Source organism: Micropterus dolomieu, linkage group LG10 (genome assembly GCF_021292245.1).
Source record: "Micropterus dolomieu isolate WLL.071019.BEF.003 ecotype Adirondacks linkage group LG10, ASM2129224v1, whole genome shotgun sequence".
Lineage (NCBI taxonomy): Eukaryota > Metazoa > Chordata > Actinopteri > Centrarchiformes > Centrarchidae > Micropterus > Micropterus dolomieu.
The window spans coordinates 27,224,195-27,238,833 of NC_060159.1; the positions used below are offsets into that span (position 1 = coordinate 27,224,195).

Consider the following 14,639-nt stretch of genomic DNA (forward strand, 5'->3'; position numbering starts at 1 on the left):
GAGCTGATTAATGTGGCTCGGGAAGTTTGGGGTCCCCTGCTGGAGCTGCTGCTCCCGCGACCCGTGGTTGTTTTAATAAGCGGGTGAAGATGGATGGATAGAAATAACTTGTTTACATTATATTCTGCCACACTCTTCCTCAGCAGAGAATCCTTCTGCGTACATGCTTTAAATCTCAGCTTCAGTAAGAGACTTTTTCTTTGTCCTTTAAGCCACTTGCCCAGTTAACTCTCCTCACTCACATGTAAATGAGTTTCTGATGTCTGGGTATGTTTCATTAGGGCTCGTTCACAGGTTGGAATGTGGCTCAATAGAAATTTAAACCTGAATTGGGCGTCCATCTGCTTGGGAGTGTGTCACATCGGAGGCTAATCAATGACAAAAGAACATAGTTGAATGTTACACTTCTTACGCAATGTTTTTCTTAGCCGTGGGACGTGTTTAGGCTCACTAGAAAGTGCACATCATGGGCTTCACTTTGGTGTGTAACTGTGTTGCTTGTGTAGGTCAGAAAAAACGTAGCCCATGTATAAACCCTAAGCCCAGCTCATGTTTGATGTTTTAGATTTTAAAATCTAAAACACGTGCGCAGTAAATAAGAAGCCACTGACTGAACATTTTAAGCACTTTTGGTGTTGGTATAAATAACATCACTTTGTTTAAGTAATTGTGCAGCCACAGAAAATGGACAAGTAAAAATGCAGACACAAGCACAACATCTGTAATGTGTTTTTCTTGGCTATGGGACGTGTTTAGGCTCACTACAAAGTGCAAATCGTGAGCTTTAATTTGGTGCATTACAGTATTGCATGTAATTCCAGCCCTGTTTGATGTTTTAGTTTGGTTTAAAGAAATCCTTGGAGATATTCAAATATAAAACACATGCATAGAAAATATGAGTCCACTGACTGAGTGTTGTAAGTTGTATTTTGTCAGATTTGTTGTTGGTAAACAAAACATCACTTTGTTTAAATAATAGACCAGCTGCAGAAACATGGACACATAAAATGCAGACGCGTCACATTCTGCCTGTCGGCTATGTTTAGTTTAGCTCTCTGTGGGTTTTTGATATTTTGATCAGTTCAGTATCTGTCTTATAGTGTTTTGGGTTCTGTCCTGTGGCCAGTATCTCTTATATAGTCTGTTGTGTTTTGGGTTTCACTCATGTCTGTCTTCTTGGTGTCCCAGTTCAGTGTTTTACTTGTTGGTGTTTATTTGTGATCTGTTTGCTGGTGTCTGTTCCCCCAGTAATTCCTCTGCTTGCTTGTCCACTAAATACTTTGAGTTCCAGTTAATGTACGGTCTTGTGTTTTGCATCTGTGAGTGTCTCTCTCTGCCTCGTTAGCCCTGATGCCGGTCACCTGTGTTGCTCCCGCCCTGCTCGTTAGTCCCTGTGTTTAAATGTTTGGTGTTTCTGGTCATTGTGGTGTTTTGTAGTGTGTTCATTCAGTCATGTGCGGCTGGTAGAGTGTTCTGTCTGCCTGTGTCGATCTTCCAGTCAACTGCCTGTAAACTTGTTTTGCCTGTTGCTGTTGTGGATTAAAATCCCTGAACCTTGTCTCTGCCTTGGTGTCTTGCGTTTGAGCTCACCTCCTTTGCGCTCCTCCACGAATCCTGACAAGACGCAATGATAATATCTCTAATGTGATTTTATTTAAACTGGATTAGAAATAACCTGTTTACAACTAAGCTTGTAAGTGACTTTTCCCCAAAACTGCAAGATCAAACTAAAAAAAATGTTTGTTTTTTTTTACATTTAACTCACCAGTCGTGCCAGGATATGTACAGCACGGAAGGGTTTTTACTTCTTATAAAGTAAACATGTTTCAATGGATATAGTGCTGTGGAGAAGATGATTTTACCAATGTTAAGTTAACTTAGTACAAAAGAAGCCGTCTCAGTAGCAACTTGTTTATAACTAACTTAAAATCTCAGTTTAAGCGACTTGTTCGCCAAAACTGCAAGATCAATCAAAAGATATGCATTTTCTTACATTTAACTTACTTCATTTCAGATTTCTGATTCCCACTCATGCCAGGATATGGTAAGGGTTTTTATTTAGGCACAAAAGAAATTGGTTGCATTGACAAAGATGACAGTGCTGTGGAGAAAAACACTTGCAAAGATGATTTCACCAAAGAGGTCACTTAAAATTTTAAAACTAACTTAAGTTTACAGTAAAAACACAGGGCTTTTCTCAGGGCAGGTCACACTTATTAACACCCCATCTGAGCCTAACTGTGGGCGGGGCTGTCAGATAGGATGAGGCATATAAGCAAGGACCACCAGAAGCTTCAATTACACATCTCCTGGTTTGAAAAGTGTTCCTGTCTTCACTGAAGATATCTCCTGCTTTTGTTCCAGTGGATCTACTTTTTGACTGCTGAAGAATGGCTTCTAATGGGTAAGTTTAAGATCAGTATTATCTGCAGAACCTCTTGTAGGAAAGCTGTCGTGTGCAGTAACACTTGTTAAGTTTTTAATTAAGTGAAGAATGTCCTTTTCTGTTCCCAGTGTATCCAAGAGACTCCATATGCTGTGTCCTTTCTGCCGGAAGACCCAGAGAACCATGTCAACGCATCTACGCAGGGTCTGCATGAAGAACGGCTCGCAAGAAGCCATCGAGGCAGAGATGGAGAAGGCAAAGAGGGACGTTTGTGAACTTCTGGCAACTGGCAGGGTGTTTGAATACGCCCTCCTTTGTCAGATTATGGACAGTGCTGATCCACTCAGCAGGTTGGTGGAGGAGCTTTTCAGTCCAATTCTCCATGTCTGAAACCTCTGTTGGATACAAGTGTCTAAATTATGTTTTTTTATTTAAATGACAGGCTAGTTGAGGAGCTGCACCGTCGCCATATGGTGGTGATTGATGTTCCTCCATCACTGCCCAATGTCCGGGCAAGGCCAACCACACGGCCACCGCCCGGGAGCGCAGCTCCGGAGACTGACGAGGACGAGCAGTCCGAGAACGACTCTGTCTGCAGTGACGAAACCTTTCAACGGTGAGAATCTCAGTTTTACAACTTCACTGATATTTGTTGTTGACGTTGAGTCACGTGAATCACAAATGGAAGGAAAACACTGCTGTAAGAGAACTCTTTCCACATTGCAGGAACCCAGACATGAAGTTGACCAGGCAGCTCATGGCGGAGAGGGGCCTTTACAACAAGCACTCTCTGGAGCATCCGTTGCTGAAGGGGTTTGCCACGTACCTGGAGAAAGACCTCTACAATGAGAATTTTAAACAGGAGGTGAGGACAACTATGAAATAACTAAAACAATGTTTGAATATTTGCCAAATAGTCATAACAAGGTAGTTGAGCATGTTTTTTTTTTTTTTTTTTTGGTTCTCTTCAGGTTGAAAATGTTGCTCGGTTCCTGTACTACATGGACCCGCAGTGTCCATCCCTGGACTTCGTCAGGAACAGGGAAAAGACAAAGGAGTACCTCCATGAGCTCTCCGAGGCAAAACTGAAAACACAAACACAACTTAATTACCTCAATAGCTTGAAACGGTTGGTAGCATTTGGTGTTTTATTTCCATATAATGTCAACACGTGTAGACAATACACTTAAATGAGCTTGAATATATGTGGTTACTTATTACTTGTACTTTCTCCGGCAGATTCCTAACATACCACACAGTTTACACCAACCTGAGGAATGAGGATGAGAAACTCCACGAGGACTGCCGACAATTTATTGAGTACACTGGGTCTCTGCTGAAAAGCTGCTCAGAGAAAGAGAGCAAAGAGATCACCCAAGCGAGGCAAGTTTAATTGTTTGCCCGTCCATTTAACTGGATAACAGAACACATTATCTGAGCAAAGTAAAGTTCTGGTTTGTTAATGTGTTTCTTCTTGTAGGCATGCCAAGCTGACAGAGAATCGCCAGCTGACTCCTCATGACTGCTTGGCTGTGTTGAGGGCTGCCAAGAGGGACTTCTTGTCCGTGATCAACAAAGTCTACCCAGACGACAGCTCCTCCCTGGAGAAGACTGAGTGCGGCCTTGTGGTGTACTACCTCGAGGCAGTGGTGCTCCTGAAACACCACCAACTACCAGGCGTGGTGGAGCACATGACTGTGAGTATTATTGTGCTCATTTTTTGTCTATTGTAAATTTCAGCTGACATTCATGCCATTGCCCGTACTAACCAATGTGCTATCCTTGTTTTGTGCAGGTACAGGAGTGGGCTGCCCGAAAGCCAGACTCCTCTGGCAACAGAATCGTTGGCGTAAAGGAGCACAAGTCAGCAGCACAACAGTTTGCCATGTTTGCCCTTTCACAGGAGGAGGAGTTGGTGAGTCAAATTTCCTGGTGCGCAGGTTAACTCGCCTTGCTGCAGCGACCCCATGCTGCATGTCATCCCCCCTCTCTCTCCCACATTTCCTGTCTTTCTGTTTCAAGATAAAGTGAAACAAAAAAATAGTAAAGTAAAATTTTCCTTCATGTGAGAACCTGTTAAAAAGCTGTAAATAATCTTTATTCCTATTTTCCCTGTGCCAACAGTGGTTTGAGATTTACTTCACACGGGTGAGGCCACTACTCCTGGAGTCCAAGAGGGTTAAGAGGAATGACACAGAGGGAGAAGATCGATTCTTCATCTCCACCACGGGGAGGCCCATCTACAATGCCTCCAATGACCTGCACCGGCTGCAAACAAAGTAAGCTACCATCACGATTCACCTCCCCCTCCATTTCTGACACTGCTGTCTCAGCCGGGGTGAGTTAATCAATATTAACATACTGTTGAAACTTGTTTTTAGATACAGAGTTAAGCCAGTGACCAGCCAGTTGGCATGCAGGGTCTTCGAGGCGGCCTTCAAGTCTCTGGTGGCTGAGCAGGCTGGTGACTCGAGGTAAGCATATTTTCCATTTGTCAACCGAATAAACTTTCAAACCCAAAATTTAGGCACACTGAAATCTAATGTTATGCTCTTCTTATTTATTTTATTTAGTGCTGAGCCGGCAGATGAGGGATCCAGTCGTCCTACCCGGGGCTCTGCCGGCAACACTCCCCACAAGCCTGTCTACAGAACAAATGTGCACACGGATGTCGTTGCGGCATATGACCACCTTCTGAGAACGCACCCGGTGACTCTGGATGGGGACGTGCCAGATATGACTCTGCGCTGTCAGTCATCCCGCCAGTTTCACAGAAAGCTGTACGAGCGTTGGCTGAAGGCTCAAATGAAACTGCGTGTGCAGCACGTTCTCTGTGAGTATTTATTTCTTACAGTGTTTTCCAACATTTGTTCTGTACATCGCACATGACGATCAAAGTCTTGACTAACTCCACCTTTTTAATTTTTCCTTGGCAGCATACTTTTGCCGACGCCTCCCGACAGAACACCGGGTCCGCTCCTGGATAGCAAAGCAGGGATGGAAGAGCAACATCCCCAACGCTGCCCAGATCGTCAAAGACTGGAAGCCCTCTGGATCTGTGGACACGATCATGGACTCGAGGCAGATCCAGAAGTTCACTCAGTCACAGAAGTGGAGAGGACTTCTAGTCACTGAGACCGACAAGGGCACGGGTGTCATTGCCACCCGCGTGTTTCAGACCGGGGAGGTTGTCTGTGACTACCATGGGCGGGTGATCACAGAACAAGAGGGCAAGGACATACAGGGCAGCCCCAGTGGGGAGGAGACCAGAAACATGTTCTTCTACACGGACAATAAAGGGCAGCCCATGTGCATCGACGCACATTCATCTTCCTGCGAGTGCCACCCTGAGCAGCAGACTGTTGGCAGACTCATTAACCACTCCAAAAGGAAAGACAACCTGAGGCCCAGGCTGTACACTGTGGACATAGACGGGGAGGAAAAAGACGTCATTCTTTTCTTGGCAAAAAAAGAACATTCAGGTCAACGGAGAGCTGCTCTTTAATTACGGAGCGCAGAAGTTATCTTTCAGAGGAAAGGGCTTGGACCTCAATTGGTGCAGGATTTTATTCCACCAGCAGCCTGCTCGTCACTGACATTTGCAGACAGTAAAAAGCCCTCTGTTTGTGAATTTTTAATTTGTAAATACCCTTTTTTACGTATCAAAACAATCAATTACTACTTTTTTGTATGTATCAAAGCAAATAAAACTGCAAATCACATCTGGAAAAAGTGATTGGCTCCTCTCATTCATTTCAGAGAGTCTCCACGTGTACTCGTCTCAGTTTTTTTGTTGTCTCACTTATCAGCCACTAATGAAAATGTATGCACTAAATGAGGGAATAACATTAAGCTCATTTAGGCATCATATAATGAAACTAATGTCATTCATTGTAAATATACACAAACATTACATGCATGTAAAAATGTCCCATGTATTTTAGTACATGACAATTACTTCACCTTACAGGTATATCAATCATGCTCAGGTCATCATCATCATCATCAGGTACAAGAGTCACCACAGTGTATTATACAATCAGTGCTCAATGAATGAGTTCTTATCTCAGTTCAAATCTCCACAAGAGTCAACTAAACTAAACCTCTTCTGGGTCCCAGCAAGCAAACTGTGAAACTGCTTTCAGTACAAAAGTTTGCCAACTAAAATTAAAACCAAGTGACTATTAGACCAGCTTAGTGATTCTCCGACACCCCTCCCCTCCCAGTGCTGCTGGCGAGGATGGACTAGGTCTCTTCCACTAGTGAGTTTGGTTTGAAACATCAGATATTCCTTGAGCTGACTGGCGGCTGTGTGTGTGATGCAGGCATGTGCAATATGCTAACTTAAGTACATGTGTCTTTATGTTGTGTGTTTTCCAGACAATGTTTAACACCAATGCCAACAATTTACTGCATGTACTCCTTTCAGTTACAGGTAAAGTTTGTTTCACTTATCTACATGAACACACACGTGCTACATACATCTGCACTGAGTTGTAGAAACATGTTGTATTGCAGAGTTACTTTGACCTCACCTGTGTCAGCGGTAGGAGGCTGTAAGAACAGAAGATGTGGCTCCTGTAATATGACAAATTCAGAACAGAATGCGTCAAGCTGTGTGTTGTGAGTCTGATGTGCATGTGAGAGAGTCATGAAACTACACAGAGAATTACTTATGTTGAAACCGTACAAACTGGGCCAGTCCATCTCACATTAAAACATAAACACAACATTTATAGACATTAATATAGTCAAATAAACTGATGCATGTTGAGATGATGTGTTTTACAGACAGGCAAACAGTCTTTCTTACAGTTATTTTGCAGATCTTGATCTGTGGCTGAGAAGAAGAGACTCACAAGGATGCACACGTAACCACAAGAGGTAACTTTGAGCTGTTTAAATAAAGTGAAAAATGCTGTCTTTTTCTTTGTTCAGTGAATCTACTGTGCGCTGTGGGGACAGAAAGAGAGGTGGACAACAATTCTTTTACCTTTCTTTTCCCCTGCTTCTGTGGCAGAGTCACACAACGATGCACAGAAAGGTATGAGTGGAGAAACACAAGAGGCACCTTTGTGTTGGTGAGGAGAGGTCACAGGCTGTGCAGATGCTACCGTGAGTGGCTCACACTGTGTGTTATCAGCAGTAACTCCGCATCAGAGTATAAAAATGAAACATACCTGCGATCACTGGGTCTCAGCTGACTGTCAGCCTGAACACCGGTGGGAGATTTACGGATTTATTGTTATAAATGACTTAAAGCACTGTGTGTGGAAGCAGATGACACTGATGCTTATATTTGAATTTAAAGCCTAAATAAAAGCCTTTCACAGTAGTGTGAGGCAAGAGCCACCCAGTGGACGGCCCTGGGTCCTTCAGTGTGAGTGCCAGCTGTAATGCATAAACAAAAAAGTATTTAACATCATTGTGTGGCCAAATACTACAAAGTGTGATCTGAGGCATCTCCGATTGCTTTTAACCCAGTTTGGGCTGTTTAACTCCACAAAATTGCATGCTTCACCGCTGTCTTTGCTAGAAGACCACATTAGGTCGACACGATAACGTTGCATTGTGCTGTTTAAACCTGAATAATGCAGCTTTAACAGTGTTGACTGATAACAGTAATCTGCTCGGAGTGTTAAATTGGGTCTTGTGTGGTTTTTATTTCTGCAAAAAAAGTTAAATTGTGTCATCAAAAAGTCTTAAAATGACATTGACTCCTTCTCCTGCTCTGAAAAATCCAGGCCACAAGATGAACAGTCCATAGTACACGAGCTCAGCAGGCTTCACATCTCCACATCACACCTGTGTCAGTTTCATACTGGATCATGACTGGTTTCAAACTAGTTGTGATGTCACACAATCCTGCAGGTGCGGCCAGGTGAGATTTGAAGGAATGATGTGAAAACAGCCTTCTAGAGTGAAACTCTACAGCAGTGAAGGTCAAACATCAGAAGTAACAAGAAGAAAAGCATGTTTTTGAATGTGTTTGTGTGGGCAGGTAAAGCTACTCTTTGATAAAAGGTGGTACATCCGTCATCTCTATTCTGCCTATTGTCTCACTTGATGAAATCAACACTCATCAACTCATCAGGGTGGGAAAAAAGCCCCCAGATGAGGGGACATTTTAGTTGTTGCACTGCAGGTGCAGATTGGGGGTTAATTAAAAAGTATGAGTGCTCGCCGTATAATCCATTGTGTAGAGGTTTTCAGATTTGGCAAAAACAATAGAACAACAAGCCAAAAAGAGCAGCCGGCCTGACAGGCAGATGCAGCTTTTTAATTAAACACAATCACATCCAGTCATTCAGGTCTGTCTTGTAACCCAGACAAACGTCCTCCTCATTGTTCTCTCTCTCTCTCTCTCCTGTCAGTGCAGTGAATGTGTTAAGCCATTAAAAGTTTGCCATCATTGTGACGGCCTTCTGTCATTTGGGATCAGAAGAGACAGGTTTTAATATTAGTGCAGCACTCCAGTACACGGATGGGGAGGTGGGGGTGAATCCCTGAGTATCTCCACTAACCTCAGAGACATCAACACACATTCACACACTACCTGTAAGAAATAAAAGATGAAACATGAGTGTGAAAGCTCTGGCAGCAGCTCCTAGAGGCATTAACAGAACTACAGTATGATTGTTGTGCTTATTCTGCTATAGTGAAAAGTATTTGAGTTCGCTTTTCATGTCATTCCTGAGCTGTCGCGGTGAAATACTGCTGGACTTCTATTCCTAAACATTTGTTTTTCCAGATAATATGGTACGAACTGTGTCATTCTGGCTGGAAGTGAGAAATCAGATTAGGCACAAACCTGACGCTGTTAAAAGTTTCTAAATTTAGAACATTTACCACAAAAAGGTGCCACTGAAAAATGCTCCAATGTACAGATGGATAAATTCATTGCATGGCACGCAATAAAATGTGGTCGGAGGCACTTCTCAAAGTGATCTGAAAGATCCACATTCCCATTAAAACACCCACATACAAACACCAAGAGCTGAAATCAACGTAAGCATCGCGGGGATTTTTTAGCCGGAGTAGTGGTGATTGCATATTGACATATCAACATATTTCTGTGGTTTTTACATGGTTTGAATTTGGTTGTGGGGGCTTTTGGGGCTTTATAGAACCATGACAGAGAAAGATCAAGAGGTGAATTTGTGCATTAAACTTTGTCAATTAAAGCAAACCAGGCAGCCTTCTGTGTTTGAGAACTGCGCTGTTTTTTTTACATCGGCCACTAGAGGGCTGCAATAAGCAGTCTAGTTCAAATGAACGAAATTAATCAAAAAAAGATTAGTTCATTTTAATGAACGAGATTTGAAGATTCGAGTCTGTCAAAAGAGTCACTTTTCCCATCACTAGTGGTTTTGGGTTGAAACACAGCTCTCATGTCAGCATTTGTGTATGTTTGTTTCATTCATTATTGTTAGTTTTTATTTTGCTTTTATTGTATGAAATGTTGGATTCTTGACAAACGGTTCTCTTTCTTTAAATGTTTTATCCTTGAATGTTTGAGTACAGTAAAAACAAAACTGCATTACAAAAGTTTTTAGGTCGTTTTTTGCTTATACACTACAGGTCAAACATTTTCAGCACCTCCATTTTTCTAGACTAAGTAGTTCAAGTCCAGTGAAAAACCTTAAGAGGTATAAAAGTAAGCAGCAAACTGCCAGAGTTTAAAAACAACATTTAGGTCACCAAAACGGAGATTTTCAGATGTAAAATTATCAATGAAATGACGGAGTTTTGTTCATTATTTCACTGTATGATCAACAGATGACCAGCTGCTCTGTCTTTCGTTAATAATATTATATAATATATATAATATTGTACAAATAAAGCTTCTGAGGGTGTGTTAACAGGCTGTTCTCCAAGGTGTTAATGTAAAAATGTGTCTTTGCATTAACTTTCAAGGCTTCATTTCCTGCAGAATAACTTTTTTAGTTTTTAACTCATCTCTGAAATTGACACTATTGCTCAGTTTTGCTGACCTAAATGTTGTCTTTTAACTTCCTGTTTCTTTGTGCACTGATTGTCTGATGTGTATCTGTATCCGTATCTGTGCCTCGTTGTGGTGGTTTTCTGTCATTCGTTCCACGCTCATTGTTTCAGCAGTGTCTCTACACGTATCGATCACTGGTCAACCCTGTGTGTTGTGTTCCTCTGGATGTTTTATGTCAGTTATGGACTTCTCACCTGTTTCTAGTGATTGCGAGATATTGGTCCATGAAGCATCGAAGCTTTCCATCCAGTTGGTTCACTCACGGGCCGAAGCTTCATGGAGCTTCATTTACTCTGCTGTGCCATCAAGTGGACAACAAATGTAAAACAGGCAGTGGTTGAAATGACACCGTGGCTTTAGTGTGTGAAGCTTTGAACTGAATAAATGAATGTTTGTGAGGCCATTACATAAATTATGAACTTATTAATGTGGTGTCTGTCTTGAAAATGGAAACAAGGGAGAGTGTTGTGATGCGACTCGTAAAATAGATCCAACATTTTATTTTTATTTATAAATGACAGTGCTGGGCTTCAGGCGGTTTCTGTTTTTGGAGATGCTTTCGCCTGTTTTAGAAAAAACCCTTTCACAGGGCACACATGAAGCTGGAGTGCAGAGAAAAGCAATAGCAAGTTGACATTTCTCTGTCCTTGCCAATGCTCTAGAGGGTTCTCCAATCTTCCGATGTTTGGTTCACCCAGGTACGTTTGGACCTGTTGCGTCTGCAGTGACATTTTGGATCCTTGTGTGCAGGGCTGTGGTGTCCAAACGAAGCCACGGTTTGCTACCTCGGACAGACAAACGGGCTGTAAGTGACTAAATACAATAATCCAATTAGAATGTATCCATTACCTTGAGTCAAAGGCTGAGAAGCTTCTGATGTGTGCGGTTGTGAGGAGGAGGTGGAGGGCGTGCGGTTCTGTATAACAGCAGCACATTCAGAAGTGAGCCTCTAATCAGTATTTGCTGCTTTATTGCGTGTCTCCGGTGACATAATGCTCATTGACTGAATGTGTATAGCTTCTCCCTTAACTGTCTCCTCAGACTCTTGCATTGCTTTGCTCTCTAGGGTTTGGACAATTCCCATTTCCTCCTCCAGTGCGTGTTGCAGCATTGATTAAAGGGCAATGACTTTTGATCCGGACAGCTCTGACAGCTCCACTGTGGCATCATTAAATGCGGACAGCACTTTTAGACATTCTGCGATAGTTTTATGCTGTTCTGATGAGAGTGGGGCAACGTCAGGGCGTAGGCCTGCCAAAGCCGCTCCTACAGGTTCCCTGAGGTCAGAAAGGCGTTGGGGCAGATGGTATGTGCTGTTCCAGCGTGTATCCACCTCTTGAATTAGCTTTAGTGGCGGCCGGCACGTTTGCTCCTGCACCTGTGTCAGCCTCTCCTTCCAACAAAAAGTGATTAAGTCAAGTGTCACTGCAGCAGCAACTTACACAAAACAGCGTCACTGAGAATATTGCAATGAAATAAAGGAATTCACCTTTGCGGTGGTGCTGCTCTTGTAATTGCCCGCTATCTTCCTAGAGTTTGGCAAGATGACAGTGTTTATGGTCAAGAGCATTTTTTTCGAGTAAATTTAAAGTTTAAAAAAGTTCCTTGACACAAGCAGCCACATGTGCTCCACCGTCAGTCACAAGGCAAGTAACTTATGTTACATTATAAATATATAATTTATAAAACCCCACTGTGTTACAGCTAGATTTGCATCCGTGTTGATAGAGGTTCACATATCTGAAGTTAAACTAACTGCAAATGCCTTCGACACAATGTCTTTTTCCTTGGATTCCTTTTGTCTGTCTTCCACCATAGTTTTCAAACCCACAGCAAATATGGGGAAATGGGAATAAATACTTCATGTGCTCACATCCCCATGTGACGGCCCCTCTGCAGGGTTCATACTGCTGTTCGCGTTTTTTCTTTCTCCAGGGCTGCAGACCTGATTGGCAGGGTAATCAGCAGCCCGGGATCAACACGCCTGGGCCCGGTGTGCCCCATGCATATAAGACAGAGCGGCGGTCAGCCTTGGTCGGACCTCCTCATCTCACGGCTTGCTTTGTTGTGTTTGTTTTTACAGCACAACATCCATGTGTCCCATCCCCTCCCTACACTACTGACTTTACAGATTCTTCCCACTCATTGGTTTTGCTTATTTTCTTATTAATAAATCACTATTTCGTTTACCCGTGTGGCTGTGACACCCACCTGCCTTGTGGGAGAACACAGGTAGGGTTCAAAACTTTTCAACCTTTTTGTCCTCCTCATCACACCATTCTTCTCTCCTGATGACTAAATAATGCTGCATTAAATTACAGATGTCATTAATTAGTCACATTGGTTGATCTCCTTGTTTTCATGCAGGGCTCTAATACCTCAGCATAGATGAGGTGTTATTGTTGTATCCAAGTTCGTTTGAACACAAGACACCTTTTTAAAATACCAGAAATTAGAAGAAAGACACTTCAAGGGATACACTGCGTTTTCACATTTATTATATATAACACTAGTTATTATTATTACTATGTAAATACCTTTTATTAGGTGAGATCAGCTCAAAATGTTCCCAGACAGGGGAAATCTCATCTTTGGTTGCTGGTTCCATCACAAAAAAAAAGAAGCTCGAATAGATCGCTATCAAACGTGCAATGAGTCCACAAAATGTGAAGGGAGACGGTGCATTTCGACAATACAAAAACATATACAGTATACTGGGCACACAAGCACCACATCTGCCACCCTGAGAAATGTTGTCATCATCATGTGTAAACACACAGCGCAGAGTTCATGAGCTGCCTCAGCTGGATCTCTGCAGGCTGCTGTTACACTCCATCTCACACAGGTAGTAAATATTTAATCAGACATCCTCTTCACATGACACTTCATCGTTGTTTTTCCTCTTGCTTCCTAATCTGTTTTTAACATTTCTGTTGAGTTGCTCCACGGTTGGGCGGCACGGTGGTGCAGTGGTTAGCACTGTCGCCTCACAGCAAGAAGATCTGAGTCTCGACCCCCGGTCGTCCCAGGCTCTTCTGTGTGGAGTTTGCATGTTCTCTCCGTGTGTGCTCTAGCTTCCTCCCACCGTCCAAACATAGGCAGGTTAATTAGGTGTGAATGTAAGTGGTTGTTCGTTCCTGCGTCTCGCCAAATGCCTGCTGGGCTTGGCTCCAGCCCCTGCACGGATATTTTCCCGCATAGTTTTACTTCTTCATCAGTGCAAACAATGTTATCCTGTGTCTATCAGGAGAGACCTGACTGAGTGAGCAAAAAATCATTTATTGACATGTGATACATATAGAGAAATGTGAAAAGTAATTTGGCGATTAGATCCCATGTTGATAAAAGTGGCAGCTGCAGAGGCATAGAAATCCCCCCTCTGGGGAGGTGATGAAGACGCTGAGGATCTGGATGTGACGAGGAGGAGGGCCGCAGCGATTTGTACTGAAGTGACAGCTGGCAGCAGACGAGAGAACCGATTTAAAGTTTGATAATGACTTTATGATTGGCTGTGCTGCTCTTGGTAAAGCCTGAAAACTAAGGGAGAACGCCCGTGGTCAGCTGTTAGAGGGCAGAGAGTGGTAAATGACACAAAGACAGGCTTCCTGGTTGAACTTATGCTTTTCATTTCAGTCGATACTTGTATTTAGTTATTTATTTGAGGGTGGTAAATTGAGGGGAAAGAGATATTGCAACACAAAACATAAAGAACACAAAAACCCAACGATGCATTTTCACTACCTTATTTTGAATTTACAGTCACTCCTGTGGTTTACATTTAAAAAAAGAAATGAGATTCTGTCCAAGCTAAATGAATGTAGTCTGGTTTGCTCCACCTGTCAGTAACTTTGGGTCGAATGGTTACATTCATTGTGTCAGTGATTGTCTCACTTTTCTGTCACTCTACCCTCAAATACTTCTCCATCCTGTCCTACTTTCTTCCAACTTTGTAAAATCTTCCAGCTCTCCAACTGTTTCTGTCTAACTCTCTCTGTCTCTATAAGTGCATGTCTGCTGGTGCAGCCGACACGGTTAAAACACAACGATGATAAGATATTTATAGAGCACCTTTCAGGGCACTCAGAGATAATATACTAAAGTTAAAGTGGTATTGGAAAACCACACAATAACAACACAACAATAATCAAAAATTAAAAAGGTGAGTTTTGATTAATGACCTGAACATGGACAGCGGTGTGGTGGTGGAGCAGTGTGGCGAGGTAGGAGGGCGTGTCTTCTTCTGGACAC

At 42.7% G+C, this 14,639-nt stretch overlaps 1 protein-coding gene and 1 long non-coding RNA gene across 5 annotated transcripts; one reads left to right on the forward strand and one right to left on the reverse strand.

Moving 5' to 3' along the window:
* Window positions 1-1,144: 1,144 nt before the first annotated feature.
* LOC123977294 lies at window positions 1,145-6,148 on the forward strand. Of its 3 annotated transcripts, none has more exons than XM_046059876.1 (14): window positions 1,145-1,508; window positions 2,015-2,044; window positions 2,365-2,404; window positions 2,515-2,736; window positions 2,829-3,002; window positions 3,113-3,251; window positions 3,358-3,515; window positions 3,626-3,769; window positions 3,867-4,083; window positions 4,182-4,301; window positions 4,511-4,665; window positions 4,768-4,860; window positions 4,960-5,219; window positions 5,323-6,148. In XM_046059876.1, exons 3-14 carry the CDS (start codon window positions 2,391-2,393, stop codon window positions 5,889-5,891), a joined length of 2,265 nt encoding a protein of 754 aa, XP_045915832.1. In that variant the 5' UTR covers window positions 1,145-1,508; window positions 2,015-2,044; window positions 2,365-2,390; the 3' UTR covers window positions 5,892-6,148. The 3 variants fall into 3 exon arrangements, with proteins under 3 accessions (XP_045915832.1, XP_045915831.1, XP_045915830.1); XM_046059875.1 differs by lacking the exon at window positions 1,145-1,508 and adding an exon at window positions 1,529-1,693; XM_046059874.1 differs by lacking the exons at window positions 1,145-1,508; window positions 2,015-2,044 and adding an exon at window positions 1,529-1,693.
* A 6,724-nt stretch (window positions 6,149-12,872) lies between these two features.
* On the reverse strand, window positions 12,873-14,634 carry LOC123977961. Of its 2 annotated transcripts, none has more exons than XR_006826816.1 (2): window positions 14,570-14,634; window positions 12,873-13,847 (listed from the first exon to the last, which is right to left on the reverse strand). It is a non-coding gene; the product is annotated as an uncharacterized LOC123977961 (long non-coding RNA). The 2 variants fall into 2 exon arrangements; XR_006826815.1 differs by having other exon boundaries at window positions 12,873-13,928; window positions 14,570-14,591.
* Window positions 14,635-14,639: the final 5 nt, after the last annotated feature.